General features: G+C 41.2%; 3 protein-coding genes across 3 annotated transcripts; 1 reads left to right on the forward strand and 2 right to left on the reverse strand.

Annotated features, from left to right (window-relative positions):
- Positions 1-529: 529 nt before the first annotated feature.
- lcp2a (lymphocyte cytosolic protein 2a) lies at positions 530-11,123 on the reverse strand. The gene is made up of 19 exons (XM_074672566.1): positions 10,637-11,123; positions 7,933-7,995; positions 6,928-6,974; positions 6,755-6,820; positions 6,646-6,668; positions 6,497-6,543; positions 6,067-6,250; positions 5,771-5,896; positions 5,212-5,283; positions 4,571-4,596; positions 4,348-4,367; positions 3,792-3,902; positions 3,626-3,648; positions 3,357-3,444; positions 2,924-2,955; positions 2,418-2,506; positions 1,955-2,029; positions 1,631-1,780; positions 530-1,489 (listed from the first exon to the last, which is right to left on the reverse strand). The coding sequence occupies exons 1-19, from the start codon at positions 10,709-10,711 to the stop codon at positions 1,340-1,342; spliced, it is 1,467 nt and encodes a 488-aa protein (XP_074528667.1). The 5' UTR covers positions 10,712-11,123; the 3' UTR covers positions 530-1,339.
- A 2,782-nt stretch (positions 11,124-13,905) lies between these two features.
- Positions 13,906-17,372, reverse strand: zmat2 (zinc finger, matrin-type 2). The gene is made up of 6 exons (XM_074671632.1): positions 17,262-17,372; positions 16,646-16,745; positions 16,437-16,560; positions 16,213-16,286; positions 15,984-16,129; positions 13,906-14,501 (listed from the first exon to the last, which is right to left on the reverse strand). Exons 1-6 carry the CDS (start codon positions 17,277-17,279, stop codon positions 14,358-14,360), a joined length of 606 nt encoding a protein of 201 aa, XP_074527733.1. The 5' UTR covers positions 17,280-17,372; the 3' UTR covers positions 13,906-14,357.
- A 691-nt stretch (positions 17,373-18,063) lies between these two features.
- slbp2 (stem-loop binding protein 2) lies at positions 18,064-23,039 on the forward strand. The gene is made up of 9 exons (XM_074671631.1): positions 18,064-18,168; positions 18,776-18,937; positions 19,309-19,389; positions 19,480-19,557; positions 19,801-19,944; positions 20,284-20,454; positions 20,540-20,702; positions 20,788-20,920; positions 22,410-23,039. The coding sequence occupies exons 1-9, from the start codon at positions 18,119-18,121 to the stop codon at positions 22,472-22,474; spliced, it is 1,047 nt and encodes a 348-aa protein (XP_074527732.1). The 5' UTR covers positions 18,064-18,118; the 3' UTR covers positions 22,475-23,039.
- The last annotated feature ends 1,582 nt before the right edge of the window (positions 23,040-24,621 follow it).

The following is a 24,621-nucleotide window of genomic DNA, read 5'->3' on the forward strand; positions in this document are numbered from 1 at the left end:
AATACACACAGTCTGAGCTATAACTGACAGACGATGGCTGGGATTATATTCAGTGTTTGTGTGTGTGTATTTGAATTGTAGGCGGTGAGAGAAACTATCTTAAAAAAAAAAAAAAAAAAAAAAAAAAAAACAGAAAGAGTCAACTGACTTTAACGTGCAGACAATCTGAATTACTGAAAAGTACGTGTACAAAAATCAGTATTACTGTGTTTGTTTCAGTATTTCAGTGACAAATGTTGGCATCTCAGACATGCTTTCTCTGCAATGTCCAGCAGAGGGCAGCAAAAATTCAGTCTGCTTGTATTGGTGTCTCAGCTGACAGGCTAACATAATCTGTCCTTTGGCAAACAGACTAAAAACAGTTAAAGCTTAACATACAGGCGCAGCTAACCAGACTGGCGTCAGCGGGAACCACATCACTCTGAAGCTGCCTCAGATTTGAAAAATTATCATTTCACGACACCAATACTCCAGTCCTCCTCTGTACAAAAAGTGGAATACTGCAGATGTTTCCAGGATGTTTAATGAAGACAGATGACATATTAACAGTAAAAAAAAAAAAAGGAAGAAAGAAAGAAATAAAAAACGTGAAGTATGAATACTGGAGGCTCACACTGTGGTTAACAAACTGCTCTACATGAATGTGTCATTTTTTCAGAACCAGAGGTGTGGTGGTAACAGTTTGAATTTTGGATTTATTATAGATATACATTTGAAAAACACTGCATTCATTCAACATTGTGCAGCAGAGTCTCTGAAGTCCCCCAGGGTGATCACTTTTAACTTATGCGCACAGGTTATTTAACATTTAAAGTCTGTGTACTGTGTTGACGATCAGTTGTCATGTTGTCCCTCTGATCGCTCTGTAGCAGCTTAACATGATTTACAGCTTAAAGACTCTTTACTGATCTCTGACTGCTGTCTTCAAACTGTCTCTTTAAGAAACATCAAGGGACCTAGGAACCTGGTACTGGTACCACTACTTGGACTGGTGCTTGAGTGAAACATAAGCCCCCTCTGTTGGTCAGAATTGAGTGTCATGCCCCTCCAAAATGACAGTTGTGAGCACAAGATAAAAATGATCACCTCTGAAGGATTGTTTTGAATCTGAAAAAATCTAAAGCTGAAGGAAAATCAAATACTTTGTAAAGTGGGGAACGTTTCAGAGGAAACAGGCATCAGGGTAGAAACTGAAAAAAAAGCAAGGGAAGCTAACTGTGCAAAAGAGCCACAATCACATCATCACACCTGCCAACAGCATCTAAGGTGCACATTCATCTTGATCCTGCCTGTTGGGTTTCCCCAGGTTCAGTTTGACTCTCCACTCTGATGTATCTGGTCAGGACCAGTTCTGTCCGGTCATGTAAAACCCAGCTGGGGCAGACAGCAGGCACTGGTTCTGCTGGCTGGAGCGTCGGTTTTTGGCATCAATGAGGAGCAGAGGAGACTGAGAGTAATGGCCAATGATGTCACTCACAGAGGGAAAAGACTACACACACACACACACACACACACACACACACACACACACACACACACACACACACACACACACACACACAGAGCAGTGAGTAACTCAACAGATACCTGTGTCTTCTGATGTCATGTGTAAGGTGTGTTTCATGTTTACCTCCTGCACTTTGAGTCCAGTTCCCAGCAGGAACTGGTTGTTCTGCTGTCTGATCTGGATGTTGAACACTTTGTCCTGATAGAAGACCATCAGAGTGAACGGCTGGTTGTCCAGCTGCCGTGTGGAGTCCCTCACCAGGTACGCCCCGTCCTCAACACACACAGAACACACTCATTTGGCATTCATCAAAGTATTTACACATTGTCTTCCTAAAAAGTAAAATATAATTTCACCTTCAAGCAAAATTAAGATTAAATGAAGTCATGTCTTAAGTAACATTTAAAGGAAACTACAAATGGGGCTTGAACTATTTAAATGTGTTACCTTGTTGACCCTCTTCAGACATCCCTCTGCCTGACCTCTGGTTACTTTACCCACATACCAATGAGGATCCATCTCCTACACACAAACACGGAGACACACACAAATTATTGTATAAGTTATAAGCTACTTTACCACCATCGCAAAGATGTACACGCATTTTAGCAAAAGAGCAGTGTTTCGCTCCATTGATTTAGACCATTTTGTGTTCTTTAAACCCTGAATTCAAACTGTAGGCAGCAGACAAACACTTTTGGTTGTTCTGTGGTTGGTTCTCAGAAATTTCCGTTTTCCAGAGACTTTTTGAGACTATATTTATTTCTTATAAAATAAAACAAATTTTGAGGGTAAATCTCCAGGTTTGCAGTCTCTCACAGGACATCTGAAGTTTAGTGTCAGCTTCATGTTTCAGGTCAGAGTCAGTCTAGATTGTACTTTTCCAAAGAGGGTCCATCGAGAGTTTTACCTGTGAGCGGGATGACGAGGGCGGAGGAGGACGAATCGACTGTCTGTCGACTGACTGTCCTAAGAAGCTCCCTCTGGGATCCCCCATCCCTGTTCACACACACAACACACACACACACACACACAGAATGCTGAATCCTACTCTGTTGCAAGACTGCCCTCCAGTGTTGATGATGAGCAGCACATGAAAGCAGAGTTCATCATGTCTTCAACAGCAGTTCTGTCTATGAGTTAGTTTTTAAAACAATGAAACAGTTGCTGGCAATTAAAAATATTAAACTAAAGAGGGAAATACAAAGTACACAAAAAGCTCTTTTTCATATTTTTGCGCCAATACCTGCTAATTTTACTGTTTCTCTTTATTAAGGCCAGATCTTGTGTTTTTCTTGGGTTTTTGGTTAAAATATAGACAAATTTAATGAAGCTTTTATCTGTATTCACCTTCTCATGTTCATTTCATGACCAGAATAAATCTTACAAATATTAGATGTAAAGTTTGTCTCTTACCTGAGTGTAGTTTTGGAACATTTGGTGGCAAACTGCTCAAAAACACACATAGAAAAGAATACACATTATAGGTTTATGCTAGAATAAATCTATCTTCAAAGTTCAACAAATGAAAAAACAAACAAACAAACAAAAAACAGAAAAAATCCTGCGGTATTGACAGCATTGAATTGTTGTAGTTGGCAGGGATACTACATAACACTACAAAAACTGAAATCTGGCAAGTTTATATGTCTTTTTTTTATGAAAAAGTGTTTTATTAGACTTAATATAAGCTTCATTTACCTGACAAGTCCAGAAAATGTCTAATTTCAAGAAAATAAAAAACAAAAAATGATGCCTGATTTACTTGTAAAAAAAAAAAACATCCACCAGTTTTCTAAATAAAAATGAAAATTACATAAAAAAAATTGATTGACTCATTATGTCGTACCTGTCTCCATGACGTGTAGGAGGCCCAGGGAGCCCAGGGCGGGGGGGCATGCTTTTATGTTGGAGGGGGAAGGTGTTGTGTTTATGAGCTGAAAGAGAAGAAGGAAAGAGTTTAAGGACTACTTCAACTTCATAGTGTTAATAAATAATACAGGACAGGTTTTAAGAGCTCACCATCATCATTCATCTGCAGAGGAGAGAAAATAGAAGAGTCAGATCATCATTCTGAACAAAGTGAGTGTCAAATTAAAAGTGTGCTAGCGGCGAAACTTACATCTCTTCTTCCATCAAACCTGAAAAACAAAAGTCAATTCATCATCAGACACAAAAAAAGCTTCAAAATCATTTTAAAGATTGAGGTTTGAATTAAAACACTTGTGGTTAATTGTGCAAAGAAGTGAAAAGTGTTGTGTGTTTGAAGGTGAATCATCCTGACCTGGCAGGAGGAACCCTGGCTGAGGAGTTACTTCTGCCGATGGATGAGGAGACAGGAGGGAGGATGGGAGGTTTGGACCAGGACGGAGGGTCAGGGGTGTCCTGGTGAGGTCTGAACACACACTGATGCTTAAGGTACAGGTTCAGATCTAAGAGGTCTGCTTAAAAATCCAGGTGCCCCAAAGATTTTTATGTTTTATTTTGCATATCTGAAAGGCGAGCACTTGTGCCCTGGTTTCAGCCTTCCTACATGAATACACCGCAGCCATATGTAAATCGGGCAAGAAACACGAGGATAAAACTGCTTGACTTAATTCTCGAAACAGAATCTTAAGTTGCTTCCAAGTAGGATGATTTACTGCTGGAACATTTACTGTTTTTGAGGGGAAGCCTAAAGGATAGACATAAGTATTTATAAATACAGATCGTTGACGGACAATTTTTGAACCTCAGCTTTAACATAGTGTGTGAAATTCAACTCTTTGGCTGATTTATTTATCCATCTCTCAAAATGATACCATAAAAACGTTGGTGTGTGTTAGTATGTGTATACATGCCTTCGAGATTGTGTGCCAGGCTGTGAAAACAAGAAAAAGAAATTCAATAATGAAGTCTAAAACTTAAAAGCATCCATTAAAATTAAGCAGATCAAGCTCTTAGTGTCGGATAATGGTTCAGGAATTCCTCAGGGTTCTTTCCTCGGTCCCCAGTTGTTTTCTGTCTCACTGAACAATCAGAGAGCTTGAGATGTTGTACAGTAAATAATTATTTGAATCTCACCGTGCTCAGTGTGTTGCGATGAGGGCCTGTAAACAGGAGGAAAAACAGATGTTATTTTGGGGCAGCCTCCACCCCATCAGACTAATGCGTTCCAATAAAATCATGATAATGAGTGAATAACCTTTGAGATCAAGACCCAAGCTTTTTTTGGACGATGTGGCAGCAATGTGCCCACTTAAAAGTGAGTGAGGCTTATCCTCTAATTTGTAAGAACCTTTGTCTGTCACTTGACTCCAGATCAGTTGTACTAGGAAATTATTCCTACCATAAATAGCATAACTGGCTTTATGTTGCAATGTAGTCAAATCAGACTTGTTCAAACTCCACTCCAGCTAACAGACTGGAATGAAGTTTGAAGGCAATCACCTCTCCCTTGCAATATTCAGGTTTTTGGGTACTCATAAATTAAGTGAGTAAATAAAGTCTGGTGTTTTTGGTCTCCATGAACACCAACTGCTTGGAAAAGTGTGAAAATCCTTTTGAAACTCAGAAATCACTGAGTACATGAACACACTGAAAGTAAAAGTTGAGCCTCTGAGCCTGTGAACATATGGGTGTTGAAATGAAAGAATGGAATGAACCCTGAAACAAACAACAGCAGTGATACATGTTCCGTAAAAAAGGTTTAGGTTCAGGTTTACCTCTGATGGGAGCGGATCCTGGGTCTTTGCCCGGTTTGTTCTCTCGAAAGATCTGAGGAGGCTCTGGAGGAACTGAACACATGACAGAAAGACCAGCGATGTATCATTAACAAGGCCTTTATGAAAAGATGGACGACCTAACAGTTCTTTCAAAGTGAACCCAAAACTTTCAGGGCTCCCCCTGCTGACGGTCTGCAGAATAAAACCCCACCTTCTCAATGCTAACAGATAGGATGTTGTTCAAACTCTAAAATTAAATCCAAGTGAAATACATTTTTGACTACCAGACTTTTTGTGATTTAAGTGAGTTCTTATCATAGAGTTTACTTTAAATCAGTTATTTTTCATTCTCTTTGAATTCTGAGATTTAAGTCAGAATTTTGCTTTTGATCTTTGTTGCTTTTTTTCTTTGATTTTTGAAATTCTGGCTTTGATTTTTTAGCCTAACTTGAAAAGAAAATCTCAAACCCTCTTTCACATTACAGCCATGGTTTAGCTGTGTTGGGAAGGATTTGCTCAGTTTTGTACATTGGGAGGAGGAGCGATAAGAGTCACTTACGACTTCCTGAAGGTCGTCCACTGCAGTGAGGAGAGGGGTCTCTCCTGGAGGGCTCACGGGGGGGTGCAGAAAGGGATGAGACTGTGGGGCGGGGACACACAACTGGGGGCAGGGTATCCCTCTTATCTATGACACACACACACACACACACACACACACACACACACACACACACACACACACACACACACATTACTGGGTTAGATAAAAGTTTCAGTGTGCTAGGTTTCTAAGAGTTGAGAATTAAAACAACCATCAAGGCTGTTCAAACATTGTGAGCGCCCCCTGGTGGTTACCAATGTAATCACTGTTTCCCATAGAGAGGTTGGTACAACGCTTGTGAGGCAGGTCCTCTGGAGGTTCTGTTGGAGGGGGCTCATAGTCGTTGGCTGCATCCAGGTCCTCAGTTGGAGACTCATAGTCCCCCCCACTGCCCTCTTCATCACCACTGTACGGACTCTCATAGTCATCTTCAGACTCCTCCAGAGAGACGCACAGAGAGAAGGAGAATATGTAACATCCTGGTTACCACCAAGTAAACATCCTTTCTTTCATTTGACTCAGCATTCATGTTCTAGCAGACCCGAGCAAAGTTGTATTCAGAACTCCTTGGGTGCAGTGTGTGGAAGAACAAAAAAGTTGCATGAAAAGAAAAAACCCCAAAGTGATAAAGGTTTCGGTCTCAGTAGGAAACAGATAGTCAAAAATAACATCCGATGAACATACAAACTCGTCTTCACCCCAACCGTCAACTTCTGGGCAGGGATTAACCACTGCAAGGGGAGGAAAACATCAAAGTTCAAAATAATCTGGAGTCAACTGAATAAAAAAGTTAAACTCTACAATATCAAATTGAAAAAAATCAGACTTCTAACCTTGTTCTTGATATTTAGGAGTCCTGTAAAAAGGAAAGAATATGTCACTTTTGATCTGTTTCTTAAAGAGTTTTCTAAAACTCTTAAAGTTAAAAATGTCCTCTAATACCTTTTTCCAAACAGTCCTCGTTTCTCCTCTTTCTTGCTGATTTCTGTGCTGATCTTTGAGATCAACCTGCCATGAAACAAAGATACAAATAAAGGTTATTGAAACTTGTAGATTGCGCAGTAATTTTAAATAAGACCAGTTTGATATGAATCAGCAGATCATCAGAAACTTACGGAGCATGAAGTTTAGGGAACCTCTGCAAGTCGGTATCACTCATATTCTAAAAAACAAGAGGCGAAGAGTCAGAGAGTCTAACATGTCTTTATTTCCTTTTATATCCCCTCAGATCCTTCGAACAACTCAAAACTTGGGTAAGAATATGGTGACTTACTGACTTATTGGCACCAACATGGCAGACAATGTGTATTAAAGAGGGCTCATTGTGCTTTTTTAGACTTTATTGTGTCACTGGTACCATTATATAATTATAGTAGTGTTATATAATTCACAGCAAAAAAAAAAAATCCCTTCTAAACTCTATAACCTGTCTTTGTCTTAGCTGCTGTCTCTTTAAGTGTCCACTACCCCCCTCTCCTCTGATTGACCAGCCTACTGGAGACCTTGGTGTTTGAGGCCCACCCTTCTTATGCGTCATGAACCAATTTGGAGATCCTCATGCGATGACCTATTTTTCTTGTTTTGGTGAAGATGACATAATAAAGTTCTTGTGTAGAAGATCTCATGAAGATCTTGTGCAATTTTTAGAACAAGAAGCCCTTCTATTAGGTCAAGAAGCTTTTAGTGACTCATGCCATGCACAATTACATTGTGACCAAGGTTTATTAGAACAGTTCTCAACACCAGCACAGTCTTAAACCATTAAAAGGTCATTAGCCAGAGCAATATTTCTGTAATTATCAGCATCACACCTCGTAAATGTTGTCAAAAAACACCAAACACCTGCTCAAACTTAGAAACTGGGACAACCAGAGGAGCTCATGAAAGCAGCTACAGAGGAGGACAACATGCAATGGTAAGTACGAGGACCACAGCCCCTGAGCCACGAGATTAACCACGGACACTCATTTCATGTGTTGATAAGAAGGACGGGGAAACCCATCAACTGCTGTGAAAACAAATGGCACAACACATTCCTCTCTACACAACCCCCTCATGTCTTTATCGCCTCTTTTTCTTTCTTTCACGTCCTCTTCTTAGCAGGAGAACCAACAACTCACCACAAATCTGGATCCAGTGATGGAGTTCTTCATCACCACTTTGTCACAGCCGAACAGATTCATCTAAAACACATTGAACACTGGGGTTATAGAAGTCAAAGGTCGATCATCAGGGTGTTCATCCTCTCTTAAATCTTATGACCTTCTTATTTTAGATCCTACATTTATTCTACATTCCATGTTTGGCATAAGAAGTTTTTTTCCTGCAAGTGATAATGTGAATTGTAAGCTGTCTTTTGTTCCGCTGTGCAGCATTTTAGGTCAGATAATAAAATATGAACTTATCATTTCCACTTAGAAAACAAGAAGTACAACAACTGAAGTTTAAGTTGACACTATGATAACACTTTAGCTTTCATGTATTCCATCACAACTTTGGGCATTGTATTTGAAGGGAGCACCAATCAATCAATCAATTGAGAAATATTCCTATTTCTGTTTGTGGTCTGAATAGTATTGACCAATCAGAAGTTAGCTTGAAAAAACGGTCTATATGGAGAGCAACAGCAGGAGTTCTAGAATTCTGAATTCAAGGAAAGAGTTCTATCCTTGAATCACAGAATCATGTGGGTCTAAAGCTGGAAACACACCAGATCTGTGTCCGCTTTTGCCCTGTTTGGTATTGTGTGCTCTCTCTTGACTCCCACCCAATTATGGGCTAGTTATACTGTCGCATGGCTCCGTTCGCAGGTGGTGCGCGCACCTCAATAGAGCGCAGTGGCATTTATGCTTGGCGCATTCTCCATTGTAATATTCGCTGCAAAGACAGGGGGCGGTAGAGAAAAAATGTTACAGAAAGCAGTAAAAGCAACCAAAAGACGAAAAAGTGAAGTTACGTGGACCAAACATATGCCGTTTTCGAATTCGCATACTATACTAGCAGTGCCTACTGATTCGACCAAAATGTAGTATGCAGTACGCAGTATGCAAACAAATGTCAGAGTTGTAGTATGAGAAAAACACCCAGATGACGTACTGAATCGGGAAAAATCCACAGTATGCATCGGACCAGTCTGCTTCGCTTACTGTTACCCACAATGCAACGTGCCTGGTCCCATGTCAGAAGGGAAAATGGCAGAGAGCGGAGCAACAACAACCAGAGTAGCAGAGGAATATAAATATAAGAGCCATTTCTTTTTTTATCTTTAAATCCTCACCATCTCCACCACTGAAAGTTAATATAAAATGCTCTCTCTGGCAATATATTTCAAGATAAGTTACTCGTGGTTTGTTTATTTTGTACATTTTCAATAAAGTTTTTTTGGGAAAAAAAGTCAGCCGTAGCCAACTTCCGTTTTCTTCGAACTGAAGACCAGTGTAGCATACTACAAAAATTAACCCAACTGAACAGTCATACTACATACTACTTATGAAAGTAGTATGTAGTTGGCAGTGCCTACTACATACTACTTTCATAAGTAGTATGTAGTAGGCGAATTTGAAAACAGCCATAGGGACCAAAACAATGGCGGCACGAAAGTTACAAATGGAGGAGGAGGAATTATTATGTTTACTGTTGTTGAGCAGACAAAAGCGGCACCGTAGAAGAAGGTGGTCTGTATGCCCGTTGCATGCAGCGAGGCATCTGGAGGGGGGACACACCCAGCTCGTGAAACCCGTGTGGGCTGTAGATGAGGAAATGCACTTCAGCTACTTTTGCATGTCTGCACACCGCTTCGATGGCCTGCTGCATCGGATCAAGCCGTTCCTGCAGCACGAAAGGACCCATTGTTGTCCAGTCAGTTTACAGGAAAGACTGGCTGTTACTTTAAGAAACGCTTCTGGTAGTAGCCAGAAAAGTGTGGCTGCCAGTTTTAAGTTGGGGTCAACAAGTCTTCCCTCTATTTCATCCATTTTGAAAATCTAGAAGCGCCACTCGCGGCTCTTGCGACACGTTTAAAAATTTTGGAGGCGTGGTGCACAGTTGCGTGGCGCGTGAACCATGCGACCATGCAACTGCGTCAAGCATAAACTAGGCCTTATGATCCTCCCCTTGTCCATGTAGGACTGTAAAACCTCAAACCTGTTGACTCCGGGCCTGGCTTTGCTCATTGTGTTGGTTTGTTAGTGAAGCCAAATTAAATACAATCTGGTTATAAAACAGTTTGCTTTATTTTGAAAAAAAAAGTGTGTTTTTATATGTTTTCTATACACGACTTCATGTCCGGCTTGATCTGCTTTTTGTAAGTTGATGCGTCACTGCTCCAGCATCCAGTAAAAATAGGAGGCTTATGTACCCATTGCACAGGGCTCTGACCTACTGGAGCTGGGGCACAGATGTAGTGGAGTCAGTAGCAGAGACACAATTATTGGCCTCACAAAGGTTGACCTCTAACTTTTTACTGAGCTGCATAATGATTTTATTTCAGTAAACCTAAGAGACTGTTGGCTGTTTCAGCTTCATACCACAGAAGAAAGATAAACTGAAGGCTCTGTGGAACTTGTAAAGTGAAACTCAGAAACATCACAAACAGATGAACGGACATTTCACTGATAGACCAAGAAATGATAGGGTTTATGTTATTTTGCTTTCTAGACTGTAGACAACGAGGCACATTGAAAAGGAAGTCTTGTTTTTGGCTAATGGCATGTCTGGAAAGTTCCCATCACCTTGTAGCATACTACATTGGCTCCCTCCATCTTTGACAGTCTTTCCACTGATCTCTGTGTGAAGCCAAAACAAGAAGATAAGAAGACATCTCACCCTCCTCAGGTAGTCTGCCAGCTGCTGGGGACTCCACCCCATCACCTCTGTCCGGGTTGGCCGATCAGCGCTCATCCTGGATCCTCCAAAGATTCTGGATGTCCAATCTGCTGCTGTCAAACCAAAGACTTCTGTTCTAACAAGACTGGACCACCATCACCAAACACCTATGAGGAGTTTTACGTTGTCACTCTGGTCCCGAGGTTTATTTCCCTCTGCTTGTCTTCGGTCAGGCTTCTGTTCTGCGACGGGGGATAGGCCTCGATCCTCAGCACTTCTTCCTGCCAGTCTGAATAAGACTTCTCTTAAGAGTCTCACTAAAAATAAGATAACTGCTGACTGTCTTCAGAAATTTTAACTTCCTTAAAAGAACTCACCGCTGTCTGAGAAACTTAATAAGAAAACAGCATGACAGTTCAAGTCAACATGCCATCAAAGAACCAAAATGGCTTCCTTCTCTCACTCTTTATGTCTCTCTTCTATTTAAAGTCAGTATATCTGCCACTTTTCCTCCTCCCCCCTCTCTCGCTCCCTTGCTCACTGAGAGGAAGTGACTGTGCAGAGGGGGGGTGATGGAGGCAGCATCCTCCTCCCCCCTGTCTAACCACAGAGCGGAACAGACAGAGTTGCAGTTGCACCCACTCGCTGCAGATTAATGACGAACACTGCAACAAGTGAACATAAGGAGGAAGAGACTGAGTCCAGGTCAGTTTGAGAGTCTGAACGCTGACCACAGAACAGATTCACAAAACTCTGACACGTTGGAGTTAGGGTGATTGAAAGTGAAACCTTGTTTTTGGATACTTTATGTTCTTCTACTGTGAAAAGACAGAAACAGCAGTACACAGAATGATGTCATACAGGTGTAGTGGGCCAGTCTGTAGAAGGTTGAAACTCGAACTCAACAGTGAAACAAACAAACCGCTTCTCAAGCAAAAGAAACTCTGCCCCTAAATTCTGGCTCTAAAGCTGCATTTCTACCAGAGGGTCCAGGGAACTTTTAGTTTCTGTTGAAATATTCCTGAAAACTAAATACTATCTGGGGCCCATTGTTTGTCTGCGAGAGGCCAAAAACCCAGGTAGATTACATAAAACAGGACAATGACGTGTGGAGAAAATGGTAAAAGTAACTGCAAAACATCACAAGACCAGTGGAGGGCAGTGAGACAAAAACAAGGGTCATTCAGCAAAAGTGACACCATAGAATAGACAAGCCGTGTATCACCTCAGTTAGCCTGTTAGCATGAAAGACATTCAGCCTGTGCTGGTTTTGATTGTGCTTAATTTCACTGAAGCACTAGCCCTCACTGTTCAAAGATGTTTCTGAAAGTCCCAAACAGTTTTGAAAGGTGAAACAGCTGACCACTGCCCCATCTAAAGAGTGAAGACAGCAGAGAAGGACCTGTGTTTCAACCAAACGGCAACCTCTGGTCTAAGAATATGAAACAATGCAGAAGTGCTAAGATCTGCTGTTTCTCGAGTGTCCGCTTGAGGCTGGGGTCGGAAGTACGGGAAGCCGTATACACACCAAGCCAAAAAAAAGAGACATTTTCAAATCAGAAATAAAGATATTTACAGCCTGGTTCAAAAAATGTCACCTGTCTTAATCACTAATTCTACGATACGCACAGGGAGTAAATTTTTTTCTTACTCTGCAGTTCAGAGGATATTAAGATCGTGAGCACACCTGATCAGAGGCACAACTCAGGTTACGTGGCTGAAGGATGCCCTATAGCTGTATACACGGCCCTTACCACTTCCAATATGGCTGTGATAGCCTAGTTGCTTCATTTTCTGCTTTAGAAACAGACAGGTGATGTTAGGTGGACTACGTCCATTAATCATACAATCTATGGTTTAAACTAAAATTTGAGGACTTTCAGCAGTGTTAAAGCCAAAATATTGTTTTTTGTTTGTTTCTAATTTTTGTTCCTTGATTATATGGAAGAACATATATTACTGTTGTTTTTTGTGTTTGACCAGTGGGTGGTGCTTAGCGCCTGAAAAAGTGTTTAGGTAAGCCTCAGGTAATGAGCAGTTGTGTGAAGGGGAGGGCAAACAGTTTTCAACCGTGTCAGTGTGGCAGCTTGTGGTTGGTTTTTCTTTTTTTTTTTTTTTTTGATTAAATGTATGATTTTGAAGATACATGGACTCATAGTAATTCCTGTTCAAGAACAGAAATAAGTGAATCAAATAATGGGTTATCGCACTCAAAGGCAACTTATTGGATGTTGGTTTTTATTGTTATTCAGGACACGCGTCGCAGCAGGTTCGGTCCATTTGCATTACAAGCCGAATGTACAAGTCTTGATAGCATCCCTCCTCTTGTGCAAAACTCACGCATGGATGATGACACCTGCGTGTTTGAATAATCATTTATTTTTCACTCTGTGTGTGATCTGCAGTCTGTGAAGCGTCTCCGTCTGGCCATTAACCTCTGAAATGTGAACATAAGAGCAATCAAACTTCCTCTTCTTCTTCCTGTCGATCAAACTTGTTTCAGGCTTCACCAACAACACCCACAACCATCTACAAACACCAGACACAAAACTTACAACAGACAAAATATCCAGGGTATAAAGTTTCCAGTTCATCTTCTTTAAGAGTCAAAACTCCACATGCAGCAGAGCCTGTGGCTATTCAGAAATTCTCTCATCTGCGGTTTCAGTGGCGCTCACTTGTGTCAAAAAAGTTCCTCTGAACTGATGCAGTGTATATGTCTTTCCTGTTTTGTCACCACATGAAGCAGACTCATAGCTGAGAGAAACACATTTCAGGTAGAGGGAGGTAACTTAAACTGGAAAACATGTCACTATTAATCTCTGCTTGACACTAGACACACTACATGATAGACATGGGTACCTTTCACATTTGAAACAATACGCCACCAATGCCTGGTACTTGGCAATCTGTACTGGTACTCAACCGTACCAATTTTCTGTACTTTTTTGTGTTTATGTGGTAAAATGTAATTTTTTTTCAATGTAACGTATTTGTTTTTCGATGCATAACCCTATAATGCTGTGTTCATGTACAACATGGAAAATCACCTACTCTTCCATTCCCTCACAGTCACAGGGATGCATTCAGGTACCTAAACATGGTACCTTTTCATTTTTCGTGAATAGGTTCCCAGTACTTTTGACAGGATTCGGTCGGTACCTACAAAAGTACCTAATTCGGTACCCATCCCTACTACATGATGTCCCAGCTCCCATCAGCTCCCACTCAATGACACAAACAGCAGGTGACAGACCAGAGAAAACAGGTTATAAACAAACAAAACAAGTTTATTACAATCAGATCCCCACAACATACTTCATCCTCCCCAAACATCGATGAAACTAAACACTGAATGTTCCAGACTTTCTCCTGATCTCAAACCAGTTTAAGGTAATTTTCTGATTGTTGGATCTCTGTTTGGTCTTATTTTCACCCTCCTGCCCCTCTGCTCTTTTCCTGTTTCTTCAGTCTGACCTTTGACCTGCTAGGTTCATGAAACAAAAACCAGAAAAGACAGTGCAGTGGATCAAACCACCGAAATAAAAGCCTGGTTGTAGAAAAGAAAGATTTGGGATTAAAAGTTTGAACCAGGACTGTGGAATAACTGACTCCTTCTCCGTTCTAGTCTGTGAGTCCCTCTAACCAAAGGGGCAGAGCTTAAACCACTCTCTTGTCCTGATTGGTGGTGGTCCTCCAGGTGGTGTAGAGCAGCAGCACGTCAGTGACTTTTCTTAGACGAACCAAAACCGGAAAAGCCCATCACGGCCGCCATCTCATCATCTTCCTCAAAGTCCACGTCATCCTCTGCACGCCGCTTCCTCTCCTTCTGCTTCTCCTTCTTATAGGCCTTTGCCTTCTCCTCCTGATACACAAACAAACAAACATGTTCAAAAAGTATTCCACCCCCTTGAGGACTCCTATACCAGGCTATACAGGAAGCTCAAGGACCCTGTCACACTGGCAAACTGTACCATGCTTAAGCAGGCTTATTATGACATGTATATAAAACTAAACTAGAATGCATTCCCAAGGACGACTTCTGTGTTTGAACAGCTGTTTCAAACTGGATATCCACTGACAAGTTCAGCTGAAGTTTTCCAGTTTATAGGATCACTTTTTATGCCTCAAATACACCAGATACGTCTGCACTCTGCAGTCTGCCCTGCATTTGTCAAGTCACAGCGGCTCCATGTTCAATCTGGAAAGCCACATGCCTGGCAGACAGCTGGAGTTGTGAGACTGAAAAGTTCCCGCACTTCCCACTCTATTGATAAGTCTCTTTTCGTTCATGTTGGGCTGTAAAACCTCAAACCTGTTGACTCCTGGTCTGGCTCCGCTCATTATGACCTTTGTTGTTGGGGCCAAACTTAAAACAAAACGATTTTCGCATGGGTTTGTTTTATTTTGAAAGTGATATGGTGTTTTCGGGTAGTGTCCAGTTATGACTTTCCTGCTCTGCTCAATGTTCCCTACACTGAATTTATGCGTCACAGCAAAATAGGACTGTGACTGCAACCTGCCAGGCCAACCTTGCAGCAGGACCACAACGGAGGAGATCCAGTGTAAGTTGACAGACTTACTTGAATAGGAACCTATCTGATGTGGTGTCGTGACAGATTAGACATAGACTGGAGACACATCTGGTGTATTTCAGACGTTAAACTGGAACACCAGGAACTGACAGAGGCACATTCACACTATCATGCTAAACGAAGGTGATTGTTTAGGAGTTATTAAACCAAGTCAATCGCAGCTGGGTGTCATCCAACCAGAGATGGTTGAGATGGAGGCCATACCCCTTAAGTTCCTGGACACCTGGGAAGCTCTCCCCCGCCAGGCGGGAACTTTCTGAGAAGGATGCATCCTGCTGATAGTCCTCAATCAATTAGCTCATTTTAAGCTGAACATGGCTCTGCCTCTACCATCTTCATGCTTTAGACAGGGGTGTGGTACGCTGTTACCCCGGTTGAAGCTGTTTGGGGTTACTATTGCCCTCTACTGGTCTGGTGCTGTTTAGAAACTACATGAACTTTTTCCTCCATACCTCATTGTCCTGTTTTGCATAATCTACCAGGGTCTTCAGCCCTACAGTCAAAATGCAGACAAACAATCGATCACGAGAACAATCAGATCTGGGAAGTGTTTTTACAGGTACTAAAAGTTCCGGTACCCCATGGTCTAATCACAGCTATTAAGTACCCAGGAACTCAATTTAGACCCCGATTCCTGTTGTGAAAAAAACAACACCAAAACTGACTCTTCATATTGGTGGCAGACCAATGTGATTGAGTGTGTGTGTGTGTGTGTGTATTAATTGTTATGTGCAGTGTGTCCTCCTTCTCACCTCCTCCCTCAGCTCCTTCATCCTCTCCTCAAAATCATACTCCTTCTGTTTCTCCTCCATCTTCTTCTTGTTCACCTCGAAGCGCTTCTTCACCTGATCCAGAGACGAGCGCTCGACTCGCATTGACATGCCCAGGTTCCTCTGGTCTGCTCACACACAAACAGACACACACAGTTACACACAGTCACTTACCACCCCTGTCATCTCATCCTTATTGTCTTTCACTCACGTTTCTTTCCGTTGATGTGATCCAGGAAATTGATGGAGTCTTTCACTACACAGTCGCAGACATTACAGTAATAACTGCCAGAGAAGAAGAAGAAGGCAGTAAATCAGAGCGAGGAGAAAGCATCTTGTTTGTTATTCTGTATTTATGAATTAAACTCTTTGTGTGTGCTTGTGTGTGTGTGTGAGTCTGTGTTTAGGTGTCTGCGTCAGTGTGTCCTTTCCTACCCGCCCATCTCTGCCTGAGGTGTGGTCTTTGTGATGACAATGGTCTTTCCCAGTTTGGACTCCAGATCCACCTTGTAGTCTCTGTGACGCAGGAGGTCACGCTTAACGGGGGGCGCTGTTTTACCTGGGAGAGATTCATCTAAAGTTAAAAGAGTTGATTTCTCATCTCCCCGGCTTTTGTCTCCATCCCTTTCTTTTCTTCTTCTCACCATCTCTCCTCTCTCTGTCTCTCTCCTCAGCCAGGCGTTTCTGGGCAAGGTTTTCATACTCCTCTTTGTCCCACTTCCTACGAAAGTCATTTTTACTGGACTACAAACAAAGAAGAAGAAGGATCAGTTTATACAAAACATTACTTCATAATCAGAGCAGTGTGCGTGTGTGGGGGGGCTGGGGTGGGGGTACAGGTGCTGAGAGCAAGCTGGAGAAAGACAGATAACGAGAGAAGGGGGGTAATTCAAGGATTGTCTCTCTGCTGTTTATAGACTTTTATTTAACAGTTTCATTGCTTCCTATGTGGAACATTGGCTGATGTTTTAAAGCATTATTCCATTTCCACAGGCTGTAAATTAAAATAAAATCAAGGATCTAACGTTTGTATTTCGATCGTATGGTTGCTAATGTTGACTGTCACTGGTTTATATTGTTTGTTAGCAGGCTAGCTGTTGTTAGCAGCCAACAGACGTTGGCTGGTTTAGAGGGGACCCGGGTTTCTCTGGGCTGTTAGCGAGTCTGAGCAAAAAAGAAACACTTCCAGACATCGAGTATCTAAACCAACACTTCTTATTTATCAATTTTAATAAATAAAATCAGACAATAACGACTCACCCCACTGCCGGACGCCATCTTTGAACCTCAGTGACAGAGTACGGAGCAGAATTGATCAAAACTGTTCACAGCGCCCCCTGCAGGAGCGGAGAGGAAGCAAAAGGAGGGACACCAATCCCATGCATGACGGAGGACATGGTTTTGCTTTTAAATCGTCTTTGCATATTTATGAAAAAAGATTAACGCGTAAATAAAAGGAAGCTGCACATATTACTAAAATATATATTATTACAATTTTTGTATTGCCAAAATATTGGAGTCATAAATGTCTGTCTTTTGTTCCGTTTGCCTCATTTTTTACACATGTAACTACTTTTAAATATTTAAAATTGTTTTATTATTGTCACAATAATAATAAAAACAACAACAACAACAACAACAATAATAATAATAATAATAATAATAATAATAATAATAATAATAATAATAATAATAAATAATAATAATAATAATTGTAAAAATAAATATGAAATCCAGTGTTGTATGGGCTAAAAGTGTCGTTACTTTTAAGTAATTCTAGTAGAACGTAATTTTTTTTAGACATGTGTAAGAAATAATTTTAATAACCATATAGTCTATTTGACAGAATTCCAAACGTGTATTTCCAGATGTTGAGGAGTATTTGAAAAATACTACTTTGATATATTCATTTTGAAAAAGTTAATAACTAAAACACAGATAAAGAAGCCTCTGCATAATATCTCGCAGCAATAACTGGAGGGAAAAAAAAAAAAAAAAAACAGGTGGTCAGCTGTAGGCCCCGCCCCCCTCAGGTGCGTCTCATTAAAAAGCTGTGAAAGCGGAACAATGGCGTCTGTCTGTCCGAAGAGAAGGCGCCAAACTCACACCGCGATAAAATGTCAACGAGCGGAGTGGAAACAGCCCAGAGCCCGCTGCTGTCCTCCAGGTTTGAACCATGTCCGACTTGAGTATTTCAAGGTTACAGCTGGGCTTCACAAACTCTTAAAATTAAATCTTTACCTTCAAACCCAGAAGTTATTCTTTTAACCGCTTTCTGCCGGTGTTCAGGCGCCTCCATTTATTTACTTCGAGTAATTATTAAACGCAGATCATCCTGTTCTGCTCTCTGATAGGCTGATTGTTGCAGGTAGAACCTGCAGGCGGTAGTCAGGGCGCAATCACTGCAGCATTACCCACGCGTGTCTGCTGTACTTTAAAAGTATTGCTCTTAAATGTCACGAAAATAACTTTATATGAATGGTTATATTAAAATTTATCTGATAAACTAAGCGAACAGTTTTTTAAATAATTAAAACTACAGGTTTAAGTGTGCAACATAATCCAAAACCAAACATGTGAATCAGAGCCTGGATCTATTGAAGCCCTCAGTGGGCACTCGGCTGGATTTTATTTTTTATTTTTATTTTTATTTTTTTTAGCTTTCCTTTTGTTTTGTAATCCCAAACACCTTTCCAATTAAAAATATTTGTAATCAGTTTATGTCTTTTATGAAACTAGACATATTTAATAATTAATGTCCATGTCCTTCTAAGTTTCTGTTTCAGCCCGTGGTCTTGTGTGTGCGTGAAGGGATGGTCAGCAGCTGTGTGGAATGGCCTCAGTGACCCACTACTGGCTGCAGCAGCTTCAGGATGCTCTGCCCCCGAGCCATGGCTGCTCCCAGGATGCAGCTCGGTTTACGACAGCCTAGTCAGGTGAGATGCACCTCTTCATTTAACACCTGATAAAGAAACTTTCATTAAGCTGCTGAAGACGACAACCTGAATAGAGTATTACCAAAGACACAAGTCTGTGGTTCTACAATTCAGCAGCACATTTTCATGAAGTCATTACTTTATTAGAAAAAAGAAAATCTACAAGTAGTAGGCAATGTAAAGCCAACGCTGAGGTACCTTACACCTTAATCTGCAGTGACCATTAGAGGGCAGCAAAGATCAGTTTGAGAAAATGTTCCCCCTTCTCAGGGGATTCCCTCAGAAAACATTTTCTAAATGAGCCTATGATCTAACTGTGCCTTTTTTTTTATTTATCAGTATCCTCTGCTTTCTTTTCTTTTCTTTCCCAGTAACGTCTCTCCTATCCCATCTCCTCCTGCTGCCAGCAGTTTGCGAGGACGAGAGCGATCTGCCAGCAACAAGCCTCGAAGGTTCAAGTCAAACTTAAGTGTTTTAAATTTTTTTAGATTAACAAATTCACTCAACCAGGTTGTTTTAAAGCCTTGTTCTCTTCTCTTTAGGCCCTCCATCCTGGAGCGTTGTATCCTCAAAGTGTCCACGAGTAGCGTGGCTGTGGGGACAGATGATCTGGATAAGAGGTTGGTGAAATATAAAAATGTGAAACAACCAACTACTTCTGCCAATAATGCATCTGAGTTTTAATTTATATGAAAACTAAAATATATTAGAATTGCATTTCACATAGATGAGACCTAAGTGAAGACTGAAAAGGTGTTTTTGTCCACAATTACCACAAAATTTGACATTCAAGGATGTCCTCTATTTGGTTACATGGCATTAAAGCCGGTTAGTGCTCACCATTAAACTCTGTTTTCCTACAGGCCCCCCCTAGGTCGCTGCTACCCCCGCCTCCCTGACCCAGCCAACACAGAGACCAACGCAGCAGTTCTGAAGCGGCGGCAGAAACAGATCCAGTATGGCAAGAACACCAGTGGCTACCAGAACTACCTGCAGCAAGTCCCCAGGTGACAAAAAACACAGACAGGGATTCTGCAAAAAGATTGCACTCAAGTCAGGTTATCAGAGATCTGAGACCTACTTAAAACAAAGTGTTATAATCTCTGATGTCCCGCTGAACTGAAAGTCCTGAAAGACATCAGGACCTGACTGAGAGTCTCCAGGTTTTAGCTGCTGTCTCTTTAAGGCCCCCTGCTCCACAAACCCCTTTCCTCTGATTGGTCAGCCTTCAGTGTTGTGATTAGTTTACAGAGATTTGTGGATTTCTATAACATCTAATTGTATTGCGATTACATTTGAATCTAGAGATGATCCAGTACGCTCTGATCTCTCCTCTACCTCTTTAGGCACATGAGGGACCCTAAGCTCCACCCATCAACCCCCAACAAGTACAGGAAGTACAGCAGGCGCTCCTGGGACATGCAGGTGCGCCTGTGGAGGCGGGCGCTGCACCTGTGGGACCCTCCGACCGAGGCCCAGCTGGACACTGCAGAGACGCAGGACCCGGTGGAGCAACTGTAGGTCCAGAATTCAATTCCTCTTCTGGTTTTATTATCCAAGCGACTAAGACAGTCTGTGAACATAGCTGCTTTGTGTGTTTAGGCAGAGTCAGCTGGCAAAGATGACCTCTGAACTGTGCGAGGATGAAGGAGTCAAGCAGAGAGAGAAGGAGACTTATGCAGCCTCCAAAGCCTCCTCTGTGTCTCCTCTGTCAGCAGGGACATCTGTGGAGCCATCTGGGCCCTGGATTAGCCCACTGTCGCCAGTACTGACACTCACCTGATCATAACGAAGAATGACGACGATACAACAATCAGGTAGATGTTCATACTTCTATTCTGTCCCTACAGGAGGTGGACAGCGGCCTCAGACCTCTGCGCTCTCCTCCTGGACTGAGCTTCCCCTTCAGGGGTCACATGACCACCAACAACAACAACATGAATGACTGGCTCCGCCTCCTGCTGGAGCCTGATGAAGCTACAGGTGAGAAGTCTGTACAGACAGAATTTTAGCCTCTTACTGTCCATGTTAAGGGCTGTGACCATAACTGTACTACTGAGGAATAACAGGCCACTGACAAAGGACAAGGACTTATCAGAGTAAATATTTAAACTAAGATGTTTAATAAAAGCTATTACAGTAAATTCTCAAAGGCACCTCTAGTGTTACCAGATTTGGTGGTTTTTGGTTGTAATGTTAGCATGAGATTGGGCATGCTTCTTATTTGTACAAATAATTCCAGCATATTTAAGATATGTTAAAAAAGCTCTATTCAACTACCGTATCTTCCAGACTAGAAGTAGTTTCGGCATAAAATTTGCATCAGTCAAAAATATGTCATCAAGAGGAAAAACGTATACGTTGCACTGGACTATAATTCGTATTTATTTAGAAATTTATTCCACAAAATCAAAGACAAAGAACAGCAGTTTAACCTGGAAAGGCAAGTTATTCAACTTTACAGTAACACACAGAACAGAAGATGGAATAGATGTCTCAAATGTTAACATAACACATTAACAGTAGTTGAGCTACACAATAGCATATAAACCATATCTGGGAGGCTGAAGAGGCTAAGGTGACACAACAAGAAAATTAACTAAGCTCCCCATCTCATTCCGCATTAGCATTTCAGTTACTGTTTTCTGTGTTATAGGAGCAGCATATAGTTTTCACAAACCTAGAGTGCCCTCTAGCAGCAGTAGACTGTAATGTTTGCTCCTCAGTTTATGTCAGTCAGTTTAAATTAACATTTAAAACATGTTAAACTATGTATGTTTTGATTTATAAGTTGCACTCAACTATATGTCACAGGACCAGCCTAACTATGAAAAATAGTGACTTATAGTCCAGAAAATATGGTAAATGTTGTGTCCCATCCCTGAGCAAAACATTCTGACACAAGGACATGCAAAATCTTTAAAGATTTAAATACTCTGCTAAGGTGCACTGAAAGATTTCACTGTAATGGCTTTGGTCTACGTGTCTTTTTTTTTTTTTTTTGTTCTGTTTAAATCTGAGTCTCTTGTTTCTCTTGTCGAGCTAATGTGTCCGGATTTCTGGAAGCGTTCTTGTCAGAATCTGTCTTGTTACTCTTGATTTAGCTTTCTGTAAATTTGTATGTTTTTGTCATGTTTCGTTGTTTGTAGATCATGACACACTCTTTTTTTCCCCCAGTAGCTCTCGTAGCTTTTGTATTTGACACTTTTCTTGCATATCTTTTATATCTTGTTATTTTGCTCTGGTAGCTTTCAAGTCTAAATCCATCATGTTCTGTCTTGTTTATCTCATAGGTTTTCTTTGTCTTTAAAGAGTTTGTGCTGTCTCTAATGATTCACTCCATTAGATTTTGTCTGACTCAGTCATGGTTTTCTCTTGTATATTTTTTTTTTATTATTTTAGCGCCTGAGTTGTTCTGTCTTTTAGATTGTCTCATTAATTTTTTGAGTGACAGTTTATTTTCCTCTCGTAGATTTCGGCTCTGATGACCAGCAGGTTCCTGTGTTTTCTGACCAGCTCCTGTGGAACCCATACTGACCTCACAATCTGTCACAGAGGTGGATCAGACCGTGAACTTCTGTAACTCCTTGACATGTCGTAGTCTGTGTGTCTCCTGTTTGTTTGTCTTTTTAAGAGAGTTGAAAGATTATCTTAAGACAGCACAGTGTGATCGGTCTTTGATCGACAACATTGACCCTCCATGATCTCTGCTCGGAGGAGGGCTGACAGGAACTTTAACTCTGCCCTGGAGGTGATGAAATTTCCCAGCTGCTCTTGAACACTTCAGGTGTGGCAGCTGAGCGTGGCACTTTAGTTTGCACTTAACTGTTAACTGGCATATGAAAATGCACTACCCACCCCTTTTATTTTTATGAACCTGCACTGGAAGAAAAGCTGCTTTTTGTTTAACTCACATTTAGTATAAATTTAAATTATTGTCACATTTTGGCCTCTGCTGTCCTCTGTCCACCTTCACGCTCTGCTGTCCACCTGGCTGTCAGACTCCTCCTCTGAGCCGCCATGTTTTTTCTCAAAAACAAAACCCGGATGATGGCGGATAAACAGCTGTCACTTTGTGTTTTTCTTTTACTTTTTGTCTTCCTCGATTTGTATTTTGTGCTGCTTGTTTGAAGAGCAGAGCTGAAATATGTAACTAATAAAGATGTAAATAAAAGTGTTAAAATTCACACTGATCTCCTGTCTTCTTCTGGTATTCTCAGGAACATGTGGTGAATCTAAAGATGGACTTACTTCTAGGGATAGCCATAGGCTTTTTTTTTTTTTTTTTTTTTTTACTACTACAACGCCAGATATTGATTCTCTGTTCCTTACTTTTGTGTGGTTTATTTGCGAAATCTTGAAGGTGTCGTCTCAGACTCTGATCCCTTACTCTCCAATTATGTATAAAATAAATTGAGAAACTTGAAGAAAAATCTGGAGATAAATTTTCTGAAACCATAAAATGTTACCAAACGAGTTACTTCAACCACACAATGGACATGATAAAAATAGTTTAAGTGTAAGTAACCTTAAAAGTGGTTATTTTTTCTGGCCTTTATCTCAAATATTTATTCTTTTGAAAAATATGAAACTCATCATCTTGATATCATCTACAATAAAAGATGTGTGAAAAGTGTGTGCTGATAGTGTACAAATACTTGCCAGAGGTTTGCCTTGATTAAAATTATCTAGCAGTTTTGAAGCTGGTTTTTGTTTGTAATTCATCTAATTTTTTTTCTACACTAGCTTCCTACTAACTTTCATTAAATTTAAAATAAATCGTACTTCAGTGAGTGTTAAATGCCCCTGTGTAATGTAAAATAATCAACCAGTATTGATACTTTTATATTTAAAAATCTAAGCTTGGATAAATTATAGGATGAGACAGGAGTAGACTCCTCCGTCCACATGGTGTGCTGCTGCAGTCAGAGTGACTGACCACGAGTTATGTGAATGTGTGTGTCTTAAGAACACAGTATCTCTTACCGTTTTGCCTCCTAAATGTTTACGTTATTGTATACAATCTACAGAACTGACGAACAAGAGCATCAGACCGCAGAGCTGCTGCTGTAAACAAGATGAGTCCGGGCGTCAGACTACAACTCCCATCATCCTTCAGCGTTCACAGCTTTTTCTCAGGCTGCTGAATTTTATTTATACCTCCTTAACCTCTGATAAGATCCGCAGATTCTTAAAAAGGCCATGTATGAGATGGAATAAAATAAAGCAGGAATAAAAACAGGTGCACGAGCTGTGGTAATGAAGAGTAGCGCCGCCCCTCCTCCTCCTCCTCCTGCCACCGTAAATGTTATTTATGAATGCCTGCCGCTCACGGGCGTGTGCGCGCTCACTCTTTATTATTATGATTTAATCATCGCAGCATTGTGGATCCTGATTCTAGACGAGGTTTGGTCCCGTGCCGGACCCTGCAGAGCCCACTGTCAGCGTTTCGATCTAGATTTAATTCATTGTTGAGGTTCGGTGCTGACAGCGGCAGCGGCAAGAGGAGCGGTGCGATCTGCTCTTTAATAACACTGGGTCAATACACCGCGCTCCGCCGCTGTCTACCGGCCCGCCGCATCACAGGAGCCGCCTCACCGCCGCACCCGAAGGAGCTGTCTGTCAAGGTAAGCGCCTCAACCAGCTGACAGTGAGCAGAATAAGCGTTGATAAGGTGGTACTCC

This window comes from Halichoeres trimaculatus, unplaced genomic scaffold (assembly GCF_033239565.1).
Source record: "Halichoeres trimaculatus isolate MK-OKI-2021-1 unplaced genomic scaffold, fHalTri1.1 fHalTri1_scaffold_6, whole genome shotgun sequence".
NCBI lineage: Eukaryota > Metazoa > Chordata > Actinopteri > Labriformes > Labridae > Halichoeres > Halichoeres trimaculatus.

Coding starts and splice junctions, on each gene's coding strand:
- lcp2a (XM_074672566.1), bottom strand. CDS start 10,711: ATGAGCGCTGATCGGCCAACCCGGACAGAGGTGATGGGGTGGAGTCCC. Junction 5,897..6,066: donor GGGAAACAGTGATTACATTG/GTAACCACCAGG, acceptor TGTGTGTCATAG/ATAAGAGGGATACCCTGCCC. Junction 4,368..4,570: donor ATCGCAACACACTGAGCACG/GTGAGATTCAAA, acceptor TTGTTTTCACAG/CCTGGCACACAATCTCGAAG.
- zmat2 (XM_074671632.1), bottom strand. Junction 16,287..16,436: donor CCTCAGGCAGAGATGGGCGG/GTAGGAAAGGAC, acceptor CTTCTCTGGCAG/TTATTACTGTAATGTCTGCG. Junction 14,502..15,983: donor TGAAGGAGCTGAGGGAGGAG/GTGAGAAGGAGG, acceptor TTTGTGTATCAG/GAGGAGAAGGCAAAGGCCTA.
- slbp2 (XM_074671631.1), top strand. CDS start 18,119: ATGTCAACGAGCGGAGTGGAAACAGCCCAGAGCCCGCTGCTGTCCTCC. Junction 18,938..19,308: donor GTTTACGACAGCCTAGTCAG/GTGAGATGCACC, acceptor TTTCTTTCCCAG/TAACGTCTCTCCTATCCCAT. Junction 19,390..19,479: donor GCCAGCAACAAGCCTCGAAG/GTTCAAGTCAAA, acceptor TCTTCTCTTTAG/GCCCTCCATCCTGGAGCGTT.